The sequence below is a fragment of the Thalassophryne amazonica genome, chromosome 8, assembly GCF_902500255.1.
Source record: "Thalassophryne amazonica chromosome 8, fThaAma1.1, whole genome shotgun sequence".
Lineage (NCBI taxonomy): Eukaryota > Metazoa > Chordata > Actinopteri > Batrachoidiformes > Batrachoididae > Thalassophryne > Thalassophryne amazonica.
The window spans coordinates 93,864,134-93,883,344 of record NC_047110.1 but is presented as its reverse complement, the minus strand read 5'-3'; the positions used below and the strand labels follow the sequence as shown (position 1 = coordinate 93,883,344).

Sequence of the window (19,211 nt, the reverse complement as noted above, 5' to 3'; positions counted from 1 at the left end):
GCATTTTGAATTAACTGAAGGCTTTTTAGGGAACTTTTAGGACAACCTGATAATAAAGAATTACAATAGTCCAGCCTAGAGGAAATAAATGCATGAATTAGTTTTTCAGCATCACTCTGAGACAAGACCTTTCTGATTTTAGAGATATTGCGTAAATGCAAAAAGGCAGTCCTACATATTTGTTTAATATGCACTTTGAATGACATATCCTGATCAAAAATGACTCCAAGATTTCTCACAGTATTACTAGAGGTCAGGGAAATGCCATCCAGAGTAAAGATCTGGTTAGACACCATGCTTCTAAGATTTGTGGGGCCAAGTACAATAACTTCAGTTTTATCTGAGTTTAAAAGCAGGAAATTAGAGGTCATCCATGTCTTTATGTCTGTAAGACAATCCTGCAGTTTAGCTAATTGGTGTGTGTCCTCTGGCTTCATGGATAGATAAAGCTGGGTATCATCTGCGTAACAATGAAAATTTAAGCAATACCGTCTAATAATACTGCCTAAGGGAAGCATGTATAAAGTGAATAAAATTGGTCCTAGCACAGAACCTTGTGGAACTCCATAATTAACTTTAGTCTGTGAAGAAGATTCCCCATTTACATGAACAAACTGTAATCTATTAGACAAATATGATTCAAACCACCGCAGCGCAGTGCCTTTAATACCTATGACATGCTCTAATCTCTGTAATAAAATTTATGGTCAACAGTATCAAAAGCAGCACTGAGGTCCAACAGAACAAGCACAGAGATAAGTCCACTGTCCGAAGCCATAAGAAGATCATTTGTAACCTTCACTAATGCTGTTTCTGTACTATGATGAATTCTAAAACCTGACTGAACCTCTTCAAATAGACCATTCCTCTGCAGGTGATCAGTTAGCTGTTTTACAACTACCCTCTCAAGAATCTTTGAGAGAAAAGGAAGGTTGGAGATTGGCCTATAATTAGCTAAAATAGCTGGGTCAAGTGATGGCTTTTTAAGTAATGGTTTAATTACTGCCACCTTAAAAGCCTGTGGTACATAGCCAACTAACAAAGATAAGTTGACCATATTTAAGATTGAAGCATTAAATAATGGTAGGACTTCCTTGAGCAGCCTGGCAGGAATGGGGTCTAATAAACATGTTGATGGTTTGGATGAAGTAACTAATGAAAATAACTCAGACAGAACAATCGGAGAGAAAGAGTCTAACCAAATACCGGCATCACTGAAAGCAGCCAAAGATAACGATACATCTTTGGGATGGTTATGAGTAATTTTTTCTCTAATAGTCAAAATTTTGTTAGCAAAGAAAGTCATGAAGTCATTACTAGTTAAAGTTAATGGAATACTCAGCTCAATAGAGCTCTGACTCTTTGTCAGCCTGGCTACAGTGCTGAAAAGAAACCTGGGTTTGTTCTTATTTTCTTCAATTAGTGATGAGTAGAAAGATGTCCTAGCTTTACGGAGGGCTTTTTTATAGAGCAACAAACTCTTTTTCCAGGCTAAGTGAAGATCTTCTAAATTAGTGAGACGCCATTTCCTCTCCAACTTACGGGTTATCTGCTTTAAGCTACGAGTTTGTGAGTTATACCACGGAGTCAGACACTTCTGATTTAAAGCTCTCTTTTTCAGAGGAGCTACAGCATCCAAAGTTGTCTTCAATGAGGATGTAAAACTATTGACGAGATACTCTAACTCCCTTACAGAGTTTAGGTAGCTACTCTGCTCTGTGTTGGTATATGACAATAGAGAACATAAAGAAGGAATCATATCCTTAAACCTAGTTACAGCGCTTTCTGAAAGACTTCTAGTGTAATGAAACTTATTCCCCACTGCAGGGTAGTCCATCAGAGTAAATGTAAATGTTATTAAAAAATGATCAGACAGAAGGGAGTTTTCAGGGAATACTGTTAAGTCTTCTATTTCCATACCATAAGTCAAAACAAGATCTAAGATATGATTAAAGTGGTGGGTGGACTCATTTACTTTTTGAGCAAAGCCAATAGAGTCTAATAATAGATTAAATGCAGTGTTGAGGCTGTCATTCTCAGCATCTGTGTGGATGTTAAAATCGCCCACTATAAGTATCTTATCTGAGCTAAGCACTAAGTCAGACAGAAGGTCTGAAAATTCACAGTGAAACTCACAGTAACGACCAGGTGGACGATAGATAATAACAAATAAAACTGGTTTTTGGGACTTCCAATTTGGATGAAAAAGACTAAGAGACAAGCTTTCAAATGAATTAAAGCTCTGTCTAGGTTTTTGATTAATTAATAAGCTGGAATGGAAGATTGCTGCTAATCCTCCGCCCCGGCCCGTACTACGAGCATTCTGACAGTTAGTGTGACTCGGGGGTGTTGACTCATTTAAACTAACATATTCATCCTGCTGTAACCAGGTTTCTGTTAGGCAGAATAAATCAATACGTTGATCAATTATTATATCATTTACCAACAGGGACTTAGAAGAGAGAGACCTAATGTTTAATAGACCACATTTAACTGTTTTAGTCTGTGGTGCAGTTGAAGGTGCTATATTATTTTTTCTTTTTGATTTTTTTTGCTTAAATAGATTTTTGCTGGTTATTGGTGGTCTGGAAGCAGGCACCGTCTCTACGGGGATGGGGTAATGAGGGGATGGCAGGGGGAGAGAAGCTGCAGAGAGGTGTATAAGACCACAGCTCTGCCTCCTGGTCCCAACGCTAGACAGTCACAGTTTGGAGGATCCAAGAAAATTGGCCAGATTTCTAGAAATGAGAGCTGCTCCATCTAAAGTGGGATGGATGCCGTCTCTCCTAACAAGACCAGGTTTTCCCCAGAAGCTTTGCCAATTATCAATGAAGCCCACCTCATTTTTTGGACACCACTCAGACAGCCAGCAATTCAAGGAGAACATGCGGCTAAACATGTCACTCCCGGTCTGATTGGGGAGGGGCCCAGAGAAAACAACAGAGTCCGACATTGTTTTTGCAAAGTTACACACCGATTTAATGTTAATTTTAGTGACCTCCGATTGGCGTAACCGAGTGTCATTACTGCCGACGTGAATTACAATCTTACCAAATTTACGCTTAGCCTTAGCCAGCAATTTCAAATTTCCTTCAATGTCGCCTGCTCTGGCCCCCGGAAGACAATTGACAATGGTTGCTGGTGTCGCTAACTTCACATTTCTCAAAACAGAGTCGCCAATAACCAGAGTTTGATCCTCGGCGAGTGTATCGTCGAGTGGGGAAAAACGGTTAGAGATGTGCACGGGTTGACGGTGTACACGGGGCTTCTGTTTAGGGCTACGCTTCCTCCTCACAGTCACCCAGTCAGCCTGCTTTCCCGACTGCCCGGGATCCGCCAGGGGGGAACTAACGGTGGTTAAGCCACCTTGGTCCGCACCGACTACAGGGGCCTGGTTAGCTGTAGAATTTTCCACGGTGCGGAGCCGAGTCTCCAATTCGCCCAGCCTGGCCTCCAAAGCTACGAATAAGCTGCACTTATTACAAGTACCGTTACTGCTAAAGGAGGCCGAGGAATAACTAAACATTTCACAACCAGAGCAGAAAAGTGCGGGAGAGACAGGAGAAGCCGCCATGCTAAATCAGCTAAAAGCTAGTAGCTACGCAACCTAGTGGATTCCTAAAAACACGCAAAGTGAATAATGTGTAAATAATTTAGAGGTGATTCAGCAGAAGGAGTGCTTTAGTTAAGGCACCAGACAGGCCATGAAGCAGCACAAGTAACGCACGGCAACAGCGAACGCACGACAACGGTGCAAAAATTAAAAATCCACTAGACAGGCTGTGGAGCAGCACAGGTAACGCACGACAACAGTGGTAGAAAATAAAATAAAAATCCACTAGACAGGCTGCGGAGCAGCACAGGTAACGCACGACAACGGTGGTAAAAAAAAAATAAAATAAAAATCCACTAGACAGGCCGTGGAACAGCACAGGTAACGCACGACAACGGCGGCAAAAAATAAAATAAAAATCCACTAGACAGGCCGTGGAACAGCACAGGTAACGCACGACAACGGTGGTAAAAAATAAAATAAAAATCCACTGGACAGGCTGTGGAGCAGCACAGGTAACGCACGACAACAGTGGTAAAAAATAAAATAAAAATCCACTGGACAGGCTGTGGAGCAGCACAGGTAACGCACGACAACGGTGCTAAAATAAAATAAAAATCCACTGGACAGGCTGTGGAGCAGCACAGGTAACACACAACAACAGTGGTAAAAAATAAAATAAAAATCCACTGGACAGGCTGTGGAGCAGCACAGGTAACACACGACAACGGCGCCAAAATAAAACAAAAATCCACTGGACAGGCTGTGGAGCAGCACAGGTACGACAACAGTGCTAAAAAATAAAATAAAAATAAAAATCCACTGGACAGGCTGTGGAGCAGCACAGGTAACACACGACAACAGTGCTAAAATAAAATAAAAATCCACTAGGCAGGCTGTGGAGCAGCACAGGTAACGCACGACAACAGTGCTAAAAAATAAAATAAAAATCCACTGAACAGGCTGTGGAGCAGCACAGGTAACACACGACAACAGTGCTAAAAAATAAAATAAAAATCCACTGGACAGGCTGTGGAGCAGCACAGGTAACGCACGACAACAGTGCTAAAAAATAAAATAAAAATCCACTGAACAGGCTGTGGAGCAGCACAGGTAACGCACGACAACGGTGCTAAAATAAAATAAAAATCCACTGGACAGGCTGTGGAGCAGCACAGGTAACACACAACAACAGTGGTAAAAAATAAAATAAAAATCCACTGGACAGGCTGTGGAGCAGCACAGGTAACACACGACAACGGCGCCAAAATAAAACAAAAATCCACTGGACAGGCTGTGGAGCAGCACAGGTACGACAACAGTGCTAAAAAATAAAATAAAAATAAAAATCCACTGGACAGGCTGTGGAGCAGCACAGGTAACACACAACAACAGTGCTAAAATAAAATAAAAATCCACTAGGCAGGCTGTGGAGCAGCACAGGTAACGCACGACAACAGTGCTAAAAAATAAAATAAAAATCCACTGGACAGGCTGTGGAGCAGCACAGGTAACGCACGACAACAGTGCTAAAAAATAAAATAAAAATCCACTGAACAGGCTGTGGAGCAGCACAGGTAACACACGACAACAGTGCTAAAAAATAAAATAAAAATCCACTGGACAGGCTGTGGAGCAGCACAGGTAACGCACGACAACAGTGCTAAAAAATAAAATAAAAATCCACTGAACAGGCTGTGGAGCAGCACAGGTAACACACGACAACAGTGCTAAAAATAAAATAAAAATCCACTGAACAGGCTGTGGAGCAGCACAGGTAACACACGACAACAGTGCTAAAAAATAAAATAAAAATCCACTGAACAGGCTGTGGAGCAGCACAGGTAACGCACGACAACAGTGCTAAAAAATAAAATAAAAATCCACTGGACAGGCTGTGGAGCAGCACAGGTAACACACGACAACAGTGCTAAAATAAAATAAAAATCCACTAGACAGGCTGTGGAGCAGCACGACAACAGTGCTAAAAAATAAAATAAAAATAAAAACGAAAGCGTTAGCAAGCTAGTTAGCTTGCCAACGCTGATGAAAGTTAGCTGATAAAAGTGCTCCGTCGCGATGTTTCGACCGTTAGAGGTCTTCTTTAGGCGTTGGAGCACGGTGAAAAAGTAAAAAAAAAAGTAAAAAAAAGTAAAAAGTAAAAAAGTCTTGAAAAAGACTGTTAATTCAAAGAACTCAAACAGCTCAGTTCAAACAGCTAACAGATACAGCAGAACACCGCTGTGCTCCGGAGAGCACAGCGGTTTATTACATTAATAGTTCATTTAATCATACTTGTTATGTTAGAATCATTCTTAGACATTACTTTTAACACATTAATACTTCATTTGATCATACTTTGTCATTTTAGAATCATCTTAGACATATTCCATCGTCTTCACCACTGAGTTCATTCCGTGGGCCTCCCCATCTGCAATGGAAAAGTCCGGTATGACCTCACTTACTCCGGGAAAGTACCAAACACTGTCCAGTTTAATCCAACAGCATGTATATTAATCCAATGGCACGTACTATATTCCAAGATGAAAACAAGCTGAAAGCAAGCTTAAAGTCATCTTTCTTGACACAGTTCTATTGACCCAAAACCGTTATTCACAATCCTCTCCCCTTGTTACATTTCAGGTTGGTAGCACCAAACAGTGCTATCAGTGAGTCCATAGTTCTCCTCACGTACCAATTCGGGCAGCTCAAACCGGGCCAGCAGCTGCAGGAACCGTCGGATGCCTTGCCCATCAAACTGGGTTCTGCCAGGATCGCCGATCAGGACTTGGGTTCCCTGGGTTCTGATGCAGCAGTCCAACCACCTATGAAGGCTGGTTGCAAGGATGTTGTCATAGAACATGTCACCCAGGAGAATAAGGTCAAAGCCCTTGGGTTCTGAATCAATCACGTTTCCAGTCACACAATCAAGCAGCTCCAGGCTGTTGACCTCACAGTTCATGTGCGTCGCAATGGCTGCAACTGTACAACAAACATATGAACTATACTCAGTAAATTACATACGTATATACACATAATCAACTTTGGATTGTGTTACACAAAGTACGGATGTAAAAAAACCTTTGAATAAATCCATACAGTAAAATGTATATGTAATAAAAGTGCTGCTGTCAGATTCAATATTATACAATTTGAAAGTGTATAGCTACAGCTAACGAGGTGGTAGAAAATGTACAGGATAGTGGTGGAGTAACAGAAAAGGATTTTTTTTAAGAAATGGGAAATGATAGATACACTAGATGATTTATCCTTTCTACGCATGTGTAATAGAGAAGAATTTTATCCATGTCAATGTATATTTCATGTCACTTTAGTTAAGGTGCAGTAAGTTGCAGTGCATTGTGTGTATGTTGTCATCATTAATTTCATAGAGCAATTTGTGACGTTCATGAGACTCGAGTGAATGACAATAAAAGGTGATAGCATGTCATATCACTGCAGTGCTCTGCATGGCATGCCGTGCACAGCAGGTACATTTTAGTTTGGAAAAAAAAAAACTGTGCACTTCAGCTCACATGCGGTGCATGCTGGCCCGTTGGTACTGTAATTAAAGTCCACCCTACCCAGCCTCTACTACGTAGTAGCAGCTGGATACCTGTGATGCTTGCTACATGACCTGACAACCATGTAAACTATGAAAATAAGGGCTGTGTGTGTGTGTGTGTGTGTGTGTGTGTGTGTGTGTGTGTGTGTGTGTGTGTGTGTGTGTGTGTGTGTGTGTGTGTGATGGTGCACGTACACTTTCAATCTAACGGCTCCAGTGACCTCCCCCTTGGTTTCTCCAGTCACCATAGCAAGTTTGGTGTCGACTGGTTAATTACTGTGACTGTGCATAGCGAACACACACACACACACACACAGCTTATTAGATTTTACCAAATGGTACATGGAAAACTCAAGATTAGATGTGATATTTTCTTGTATGAAAATACTTGTCTGTGCCACTTCACCATGAAGCTGTAAAGCAGGTGACACAGCAGACAAAAGTTGCATTATGCAGTTTCTTCAATCACAGCTCAAGAAGCCAATGGCTGTGTACCAGTTCAGCAGCTGCACCCTTCTAATGTTGCATTCCTTGGCAGTGAACATCGCAAATGGTATGCTGTACAAATGGTAAGCTATCTCATTTGGCAATTGGCACATGACAGCAGCTGTCTGTCTCCCTTTAAATTAGGGCAGGTGTATCCTTTCCAGCCCAAACAATCACAAGTCACTACACAAATCACCCCCTCCCCCACAAGACAAAACAGTTAATAAATTTAAAGAAATAAAAGAATGATGTCAGTCTCTATATGTACAATTGCAAATACAGAATGTTTATAAGTATAAATAAGCATTAAAAAATGATTACTAAGCTATGCTAGCTTGCCGCTTGTAGGAGGTAGTGGCGAGAAAAGCAAACAATCATAAAATGTTTCGTGTGCTGAACAGTTGGTTCCAGATTCCGCTATCTTGGAAGAACAGGTCTTTCTAGGACACAGCCTTCGAAATATGCAGCAGCCCCTAAATTTGTACAGAGGCAGCAACTCCTTCAGAGCTGCCATGTATATCTTGGTGGGTGGGACTCCATAGCCCTTAAACAGCTACGGGAAGCAGCTCTTCATAGCCATTGCTTTCCATAGCCGGCAAACAACGTACAGCTACAAAAAGCAATGCTTTCAACCCTACATTTAACCCTAAACCTCTCTCTCTCTCTATATATATATATATATATATACACACACATATACGAGGTCTGTTAGAAAAGTATCCGACCTTTTTATTTTTTTCAAAAACTATATGGATTTCAATCACGTGTGATTGCATCAGAGAAGCTTGAACCTTCGTGCGCATGCGTGAGTTTTTTCACGCCTGTTGGTTGCGTCATTCGCCTGTGAGCAGGCTTTGTGTGAGCACTGGTCCAGCCCCTCTCATCGTTTTTTTATTGCGAATAAATGTCTGAACGATTTGGAGCTTTGCTGCATCAATTTTTTTCCAGAAACTGTGAGAGACCGCCAGGTGGACACCGTTTGGAAAATTAATATGGCTTTCAGGGACGATTTTATGGGGATTATACAGATTAAGGAGTGTTACTGCCGCTTTAAGGACGGCCCACAACTGCTGAGATATGCTCAGACCACGCTGATACAACCAGATCATTTCCAACGTGAAGGCTTTGTTGATCCGGGACCTCGTCTGACTTTCACAAAAAGGCAGAAGTCGTGGACATCAGCACTTTTTCGGCACATTCCACTGTTACAGGAGTTTTTTCATGGAAAGAAAAGCAGAGGGACGCGCCACGGAGCCGTTCATTACGCGGGACAAAACCACCTCGGAGTTGGTCTCACAGGACGGCTTTCAGGTGGATTTCAGCCAGCTGTTGGATGCTTTTCAGTCGTGTGATTATCCGATTGTACATGAGCTGGACATGCCCCAACATGTCCTGGAAGGCTTCATCACGGCATTGCTTTGCACCATGCGGCTCCACCGCGTGCCGCTCCTCTTTCCATGACAAAAACTCCTGTAACAGTGGAATGTGCTGTTCATTTCTAAACTGGACGCTGTCTTGATCCGGTATGTCGTCTGACTAGCACAGGAATTGTGAAAAGACGTAGACATCAGCACTTTTTCAGCACATTAAGACAGACGTGCAGAGGAATTCCGCACTGGGTGGACCAGTGCTCACACAAAGCCTGCTCACAGGCGAATGACGCAACCGACAGGCGTGAAAAAACTCATGCATGCGCACAAAGGTTCAAGCTTGTCTGATGCAATCACACGTGATTCAAATCCATATGGGTTTTGAAAAAAATAAAAAGGTCAGATACTTTTCTAACAGACCTCGTATATATATATATATATATATATATATATATATATACATATATATATATATATAAAGGGCTACATCTGTCTGTCTGTCCAGGATAAACTCCCAAACTATAATATGTAGCCCTAAAAATTATATATATTCTGAATCTTCATGACATGGGGAACAAACTGGTACCATTTTTTTAATGTTGAACTGAAAATTACCCCCAAAATAGCCAGCTGTGGGTATGACCAGGCAGATTCAAATTTCCAACCCTGTATATGTGTTGGCCATCTCTGTTTATTTAATCCCTTTCTACAGCACACTCAGCACAGCCACAGCACACTCAGCAAAACAACAACATGCTTAGGCTGAAGCTGTGGGTATGACCAGGCAGATTCAAATTTCCAGCCCTGTATATGTGTTGGCCATCTCTGTTTATTTAATCTCTTCGTTCAGCTACTTTATGTTCTCAACTGTTAAGCACCTGACTGTCCTGTACAACCCAGTTTGCCTTCCAGTCTGAATACATTCATTTTATGTTTGTAAAATTGCAATGTAAAAACAGTGAAATACACAACTACCTCAATTTTGATTCACTGATATTTACATTTACTGTTACCTACCTTTTGTGTGTAATTTTGTTATAAATTTGATTTCAAAACAAAGTCTGCATGAAGGATTTCAAATGTGTTTGTCTTTTAACCAAGTATTTCCACTTAGTTTGGGAAGTCCACCTCTTATAGTTCTGCTGGACAAACTGTAGCCCATTAACTATTATATTTATAAGACGCCAGCATTACAAAAACAAATGTTGGGCAATTGTTTTGATTAACTGGCCTCTACTGGTGGTTGGCTCTCACTGCGGTATTGTATCACTTCCTGTTCCGGAGCACAGCGGTGTTTTGCTGTATCTGTTAGCTGTTTAATCTGCGCAGTTACATTGATCTAGTTAACTAGATAACAATTTGTTTCACAGTGTAATCTTCACGTGCCTTAACTAAAGCACTCCCTCTGCTGAATCACCTCTAAATTATTTACAAATTATTCACTTTGTGTGTTTTTAGGAATCTGCTAGCTTAGCGCAGCTACTAGCTCTTAGCCGGTTTAACATGGCGGCTTCTCCTGTCTCTCCCGCACTTTTCTGCTCTGGCGTGAAATGTTGAGTTATTCCTCGGCCTCCTTTAGCAGTTATGGTACTTGTAATAAGTGTAGCTTATTCGTAGCTTTGGAGGCCAGGCTGGGTGAATTGGAGACTCGGCTCCGCACCTTGGAAAATCCTAAAGCTAGCCAGGCCCCTGTAGTTGGTGCGGACCAAGGTAGCTTAGCCGCAGTTAGTTCCCCTCCAGCAGATCCTGAGCAGCCGGGAAAGCAGGCCGACTGGGTGACTGTGAGGAGGAAGCGTAGTTCTAAACAGAAGCCCCGTGTACACTGCCAACAAGCTCACATCGCTAACCATTTTTCCCCACTCGGCGACACACCCGCCGAAGAACAAACTCTGGTTATTGGCGACTCTGTTTCGAGAAATGTGAAGTTAGTGACACCAGCAACCATAGTCAATTGTCTTCCGGGGGCCAGAGCAGGCGACATTGAAGGAAATTTGAAACTGCTGGCTAAGGCTAAGCGTAAATTTGGTAAGATTGTAATTCACGTCGGCAGTAATGACACCCGGTTACGCCAATCGGAGGTCACTAAAATTAACATTGAATCGGTGTGTAACTTTGCAAAAACAATGTCAGACTCTAGTTTTCTCTGGGCCCCTCCCCAATCGGACCGGGAGTGACATGTTTAGCCGCATGTTCTCCTTGAATTGCTGGCTGTCTGAGTGGTGTCCAAAAAAATGAGGTGGGCTTCATAGATAATTGGCAAAGCTTCTGGGGAAACCCTGGTCTTGTTAGGAGAGACGGCATCCATCCCACTTTGGATGGAGCAGCTCACATTTCTAGAAATCTGGCCAATTTTATTAAATTTTCCAAACCGTGACTACCCAGGGTTGGGACCAGGAAGCAGAGTTGTAGTCTTACACACCTCTCTGCAGCTTCTCTCCGCCTGCCATTCCCTCATTACCCCATCACCGTAGAGACGGTGCCTGCTCCCAGACCACCAATAACCAGCAAAAATCTATTCAAGCATAAAAATTCAAAAAGAAAAAAATAATATAGCACCTTCAACTGCACCACAGACTAAAACAGTTAAATGTGGTCTATTAAACATTAGGTCTCTCTCTTATAAGTCCCTGTTAGTAAATGATATAATAATTGATCAACATATTGATTTATTCTGCCTTACAGAAACCTGGTTACAGCAGGATGAATATGTTAGTTTAAATGAGTCAACACCCTCGAGTCACACTAACTGCCAGAACGCTCGTAGCACGGGCCGAGGGGGAGGATTAGCAGCAATCTTCCACTCCAGCTTATTAATTAATCAAAAACCCAGACAGAGCTTTAATTCATTTGAAAGCCTGACTCTTAGTCTTGTCCATCCAAATTGGAAGTCCCAAAAACCAGTTTTATTTGTTGTTATCTATCGTCCACCTGGTCATTACTGTGAGTTTCTCTGTAAATTTTCAGACCTTTTGTCTGACTTGGTGCTTAGCTCAGATAAGATAATTATAGTGGGCGATTTTAACATCCACACAGATGCTGAGAATGACAGTCTCAACACTGCATTTAATCTATTGTTAGACTCGATTGGCTTTGCTCAAAATGTAAATGAGTCCACCCACCACTTTAATCATACCTTAGATCTTGTTCTGACTTATGGTATGGAAATTGAAGACTTAACAGTATTCCCTGAAAACCCTCTTCTGTCTGATCATTTCTTAATAACATTTACATCTCCAACCTTCGACCCAGCTATCTTAGCTAATTATACGCCAATCTCCAACCTTCCTTTTCTCTCAAAAATTCTTGAAAGGGTAGTTGTAAAACAGCTAACTGATCATCTGCAGAGGAATGGTCTATTTGAAGAGTTTCAGTCAGGTTTTAGAATTCATCACAGTACAGAAACAGCATTAGTGAAGGTTACAAATGATCTTTTGGCCTCAGACAGTGGACTCATCTCTGTGCTTGTCCTGTTAGACCTCAGTGCTGCTTTTGATACTGTTGACCATAAAATTTTATTACAGAGATTAGAGCATGCCGTAGGTATTAAAGGCACTGTGCTGCGGTGGTTTGAATCATATTTATCTAATAGATTACAATTTGTTCATGTAAATGGGGAATCTTCTTCACAGACTAAGGTTAATTATGGAGTTCCACAAGGTTCTGTGCTAGGACCAATTTTATTCACTTTATACATGCTTCCCTTAGGCAGTATTATTAGACAGCATTGCTTAAATTTTCATTGTTACGCAGATGATACCCAGCTTTATCTATCCATAAAGCCAGAGGACACACACTAATTAGCTAAACTGCAGGATTGTCTTACAGACATAAAGACATGGATGACCTCTAATTTCCTGCTTTTAAACGCATATAAAACTGAAGTTATTGTACTTGGCCCCACAAATCTTAGAAACATGGTGTCTAACCAGATCCTTGCTCTGGATGGCATTACCCTGACCTCTAGTAATACTGTGAGAAATCTTGGAGTCATTTTTGATCAGGATATGTCCTTCAATGCACATATTAAGCAAATATGTAGGACTGCTTTTTTGCATTTGCGCAATATCTCTAAAATTAGAAAGGTCTTGTCTCAGAGTGATGCTGAAAAACTAATTCATGCATTTATTTCCTCTAGGCTGGACTATTGTAATTCATTATTATCAGGTTGTCCTAAAAGTTCCCTAAAAAGCCTTCAGTTAATTCAAAAGGCTGCAGCTAGAGTACTGACGGGGACTAGAAGGAGAGAGCATATCTCACCCATATTGGCCTCTCTTCATTGGCTTCCTGTTAATTCTAGAATAGAATTTAAAATTCTTCTTCTTACTTATAAGGTTTTGAATAATCAGGTCCCATCTTATCTTAGGGACCTCGTAGTACCATATCACCCCAATAGAGCGCTTCGCTCTCAGACTGCAGGCTTACTTGTAGTTCCTAGGGTTTGTAAGAGTAGAATGGGAGGCAGAGCCTTCAGCTTTCAGGCTCCTCTCCTGTGGAACCAGCTCCCAATTCAGATCAGGGAGACAGACACCCTCTCTACTTTTAAGATTAGGCTTAAAACTTTCCTTTTTGCTAAAGCTTATAGTTAGGGCTGGATCAGGTGACCCTGAACCATCCCTTAGTTATGCTGCTATAGACGTAGACTGCTGGGGGGTTCCCATGATGCACTGTTTCTTTCTCTTTTTGCTCTGTATGCACCACTCTGCATTTAATCATTAGTGATCGATCTCTGCTCCCCTCCACAGCATGTCTTTTTCCTGGTTCTCTCCCTCAGCCCCAACCAGTCCCAGCAGAAGACTGCCCCTCCCTGAGCCTGGTTCTGCTGGAGGTTTCTTCCTGTTAAAAGGGAGTTTTTCCTTCCCACTGTCGCCAAGTGCTTGCTCACAGGGGGTCGTTTTGACCGTTGGGGTTTTTCCATAATTATTGCATGGCTTTGCCTTACAATATAAAGCGCCTTGGGGCAACTGTTTGTTGTGATTTGGCGCTATATAAATAAAATTTATTTGATTAAATTGATTGGCATTTGGCTTATGTCTAAAACTGGTTAAGGCGGGCAGCGCCAGGTACCCCAGCTAGTGCGTGTGTGTGTATATATATATATATATATATATATATATATATATATATATATATATATATATATATATATATATATATATATATATATATATATAAACTTAAATTATGTTTATATATCATATCTTGTCAGAGTTGTTCAAAGTTGGACCTGAACAGAACAACTACTCACACAGAAATGATCACGGAAGAGACACTGAATTTCTTTGTCCTGTACAGGAGAGGACCAACGAGAAGCTCCTTCAGAAAGAACTGTCATCCGTCCTAAAGGTCACACCCATTTGCCTCTCCTTTTTACTGAATATCGTTACATACAGCATATAGGAGTGACAATATCACAAAACAATGGAAAGACACAAAGTCTGGTCTCACATTGATATGAAAACTGTTATGGCTTTTGAGCCCTCAGTCTCCTAAGCTTTCCATAACAATGTCCAGCCCTTGAACTGTGTTCCAGTTACAATGCTCTTCTTCAAGGCTGAACCATTAATCAAAAGTACACATCTGCGATTAGCCAAACATGACCCTAGCCAACCAGTCTGACATTCTGGCAAAACAATCTGCACATTGAATGGTCAAAGATCATCTGCTCACTTTTCTCATTTGACAGTCTTAATGATCACTTGAACCATTCAGCGCATATGATTGCTTTTGACACTAAGTAATTATTTAAAGGAATAATGGTACATGAACTTTCACACATGCATATACGTATATATAAAAAATAGAGAACAGAATCAAAGACATGATTACAGAGAGTGCATCAAAGTGAAGACATTAATATTTGATAATACATATATTGACAATATAGAGAAAAACCCTGTCATATCTATATTATCTATATTATAATAGCTAAGTGGCCTCTGTGTGCCTGCCTATATGGCTTTGATCACGCAAAAACTGAAGAGACCTGACATTTGCCATTTGGCATGCTTACGAGGTCTGTTAGAAAAGTAACAGGTTGAAACGACCAGATCATTTCCAAAGTGAAGGCAGTGTTGATTCGGGACGTCGTCTGACTAGCAGAGAAATGGCAAGAGAGATGCACATAGCACTTTTCCTGCACATTCCATCGTTAAAGGAGATTTTGTAATGAAAGACATGAGGCGGAATTCGCGCGTCAGGACGGAGCCGCTCATGGCACGGAACAAAAGCTCCTCTGTGTTGGAAGTCTCACGGGACATCCCCAGCTCTTCCACCATTCGGAATATTCAGATGGCTTTGGGTGGCTTTTCAGTCGAGTGAGTATCCGAGAAATTGTCGAAGAGCTGGGCATGTCAGGGCATGTCCTGTGAGACCAACACGGAGGTGCTTTCGTTCCGCGCCATTAGCGGCTCCGTGGAGAATTCCTCCGCTCCTGTTTTCATTCAAAATCTCTTAACAGTGGAATGTGCAGGAAAAGTGCTATGTGCACCTCTCTTGCCATTTCTCTGCTAATCAGACGACGTCCCGGATCAACACAGCATTCAGTTTGGAAATGATCTGGTCGTTTCAGCCTGTCGATCATCGCTGGGAGCGTGGCGCGCCATCCGCCATTGTGCGCCGTCTTTAATCTGGTTGTAATGGTCCTTAATCTGTGTGATCCCCATAAGAGCTTCACCAAAAGCCATTGGAATTTTCCGAATTGTTTCCACCTGGCTGTCTCTCACAGTTTCTGAAAAAAATTTTGATTTAGCAAAGCGGCAGTCGCTCCGCCATTTTCCTGACAATGAAAATCCGCCGAGGGGGCTGGACCACTCCTCCCACAAGGCGTGCTCACAGGCGAATGACGCAACTGACAGGCGTGAAAAAACTCACGCATGCACACGAAGGTTCAAGCTTGGCTGATGCAAGTGATTCAAATCCATAAGGTTACTGCAAAAAATAAAAAGGTCCGTTACTTTTCTAACAGACCTCATATGTATTTTGGGTCAAGGATGAATGCTGCAAAAATAGAAAGTTGATAGGACTAATATTTTTGGAGAAAATGGCAATTTTAGCTAACCAATAAACAATGGATGCTGTGCTGCAATGCACCATGGGAGTTTGGGGTTTTGAACTTTTAAATGTATTGTGGTTTATGTTAGTTTAACAGTCTTGTTAGTGTTATTGATTTATTTATTTATTTATTTTAGCTCAATTTGTATGACCAGCTTAGATAAGTCTCATATTGCTATTACCATGAGTGACTGGTAGCATGTTGGAACCATGAGTGAAATGTTTAGTGGTTTTAATGTCTTCAGCCACTGTCTTTCTCAAATTAAAATCACTTGCTTACAGCAGTTGTGCATGCAAGCCTGTGTGCACCTAACTACTTTCTATACTCACGCCACTCCAGCAGTCATCTTTATATTAAAAGCGTGAGTGATTTTAAGTTCAATATAAGTACATAATATTACTGTAAATACATTAAAAATAACTGGATGACACAAGAAATCGAAAACACTTATTACCATTGTGGTCCATTTAAAAATCAAATGACAAAATTGAAGTAGAAATAAAATAATAATGGTGTGTATATGATAACAAGAACCTAAACAAATTGTTGAGGTCTAAGGTTCTAAAAACATTCTGGACTCACTCGTCATTCCAACTCATTATACAAGCTTTGCTTAATTTATTACCAGCCTTAGCACAAAAATGTCAGCTACCTATTTTATAAACACTACCCAATCTAGAGCCCGTGGTTCCCCACAGGCAACACGCCAGTTAATATATATTATTATAATGGTTTCACGTTGTTAAATGGCGATGGAATCAGTTCCTATCTTGGTGGCTTCCCTCACATTCTTGCAGTCACTTAATATTTTTGGACTGCCTATATCTGACAGTTTTTTTTCCCACACTATTTGTGATTAATAATTGCAGTAACATATTTAGGGACTTGTAGACATTCATGTGTCCATCCCCTGACTTATCTAAAGAAAAAATATGGCTAGAAAAGTGATGCTTTCTATTAAGAATAATGCTTGTTTTTACCTTGTCGGATCACTTACTGGTTTTGAAAACGTAGGGACAGTGCATAGAAATGGTCAGAATGCTGAAATAAATGCGATATTTTTGTTAAACCGCTTTAATTAAAGCTATAGCTACACTACAGGATCATCTTGTTTCATTTAATCTCCATTATGGTGGTGTACAGAGGCAAAAAAAATGGAGCCAACAGAAAAGAATCTCCCTCTGAACAATGTCATTTTAGGGCACAAAGTGTGCTTGAGAACAGGGGTCACCAACCCTGCTCCTGGAGATTCCCTGTCTTGCATGTTTTCCAGCTCTCCCTGCTCCACCCACTGCTAAATCGCCCTACTGAGGTTTCAAATCCACAAAATCTCACAGAGTTCACCGCTCTGCGAGATGTCATTAACATTGAGGAGGTCTGATAAGGCTGCAATTTAACCGCTGCACATGGACAACAGCATTAACATCACAACATAAAACATTTTGTATACTGTGCCTAAAACTCTTGTGAATATATTATCAAGGTTTTTAGATGTTGTTTTTGTGTTTGTTTTATGTAAACATGCTAGAATCTCATGTTGTTTCTCCGTGATTTTCAATGGGAATTGCTATGAGCTGCGATTGCTTCTTGTTCATGTCATTGTGGTGAAAAGTGAAGTTTGCTCTTTAAGGCCCTGCTTATTGTCCTTTTCAACACTGTTTGCCCTGTTTGTTCCAGAGTAATATATATAAGTTGTCTGAAATTCGATTTGCATTTATGAAGTTCCACGCAGGTTAAACTTAGCAGACACAGAATATTTGCATGCATTCTCATGCATGCAGACTCTTATAAATGTTATGAAAGGCATAAAAATTTACATTTCGGTAGTATAATGTTAATTTGGAATTGTTGCCATGTGGTTTCTCTATGTTGTTTAGACTGCAGCGACTCTCTGGCGCTGCATTATAGGATATCTCAGTAGGGTGAATTAACAAAGTCAGGTCAGAAAGTAGGTACACATGGAAAAGATGCTGGACAGGTGATGCCCACGAGGGGAGTTGGGGACCCCAGCTTTTGCGCAAAAAAGCCACTTGGATGATCAGTTGACGTGGCTTGAAAACTAAACAACACAACCAGTTGCTTTCTAGAGTCTAGATACTCTTCTACCTGAATGACTTTGGATTTTCATTGACAGACTTGTAGCTTCATCATTTCAGTTCACATAATGTGATAAATTTTGATACACGTACCACAGTCGATGTCATTAGCGACGACGTGAGCGGCGCCACAGAGTTGTGCAGCGATGGCCGAGGCTCCACAGCCGCTCCCCAGATCGAGGACAGACTTATTGCAACACACTTCAGGGTTATCCAACAGATACCTGCAGACAGAAACAGACATCTCTGAAGGCAAGTCACGCAATTTAAAAGCATCAGTTTTAATTTTATGGGGCTAAAATCGTACCTGGAGAGTGCTTGCCCTCCTGGCCAGTATATGGCCCAGTATGGGTCTCTAAAGGGCCACAGCTCTGGTCTTTCTGTCCAGAATCTGCAGTTGGGGGTGAACAGCCTCAGTTTGATCGCTGGTGTCAGACTTTGTTCTCCAACTATTTCTGTGTTCTGTTTAATAAAAGTCCTGATGGATTTGTCAGACTCACGCCTGTCTGAGAAGCATCTCCAGCTGTTCGTCTGTTTAAATACTTTGAAATACGTTTTAATATAACGACTAAACACTCGGGAGGTTAAAAAATCCAAAGATCTCATTTCTACACAGGACGTCAGCTAGCTGCTAGCTACTGACAGTGCTAATCAAATTAGCCCCACGACGTCTGCTATTCTAAGTGTTTGTAGCTGAAAGTGACACTTAAATGCCCGTAAATAGCGTCGACACTCACAATAATACTAATAACAGTGACAACGCGGAACAACTTAAAAATAAAGATAAAAAAAGGGAATGACGTGCTACAGTTTCCACCCGAATGCAAAATAGTGTCGGACAAAACTTGTAGCGTCCTCCTGAAAACGCGGCGATACATCTTAGTTCCGTCTTAACACACTGTATAATAAATGTTATTGTGCTGTTTTGCACCTGTCTTAACGTAACCCTGAGAATGTATTTGTTGTTTAATTTTGTTTTAGCACTCTGGGGTCAGTCTGAACTGGGAGCGAAGAGCTGGATGTACTTGTTATTATTACACTGATAGCACGACTTTGTTTTCGTAGCCACTAACGACTGGGAGTGAAGCAT

General features: G+C 41.2%; 1 protein-coding gene across 1 annotated transcript; it reads right to left on the bottom strand.

Annotated features, from left to right (window-relative positions):
• Positions 1–6,146: 6,146 nt before the first annotated feature.
• etfbkmt (electron transfer flavoprotein subunit beta lysine methyltransferase) lies at positions 6,147–18,893 on the bottom strand. The gene is made up of 3 exons (XM_034175632.1): positions 18,429–18,893; positions 18,215–18,345; positions 6,147–6,535 (listed from the first exon to the last, which is right to left on the bottom strand). The coding sequence occupies exons 1-3, from the start codon at positions 18,725–18,727 to the stop codon at positions 6,186–6,188; spliced, it is 780 nt and encodes a 259-aa protein (XP_034031523.1). The 5' UTR covers positions 18,728–18,893; the 3' UTR covers positions 6,147–6,185.
• Positions 18,894–19,211: the final 318 nt, after the last annotated feature.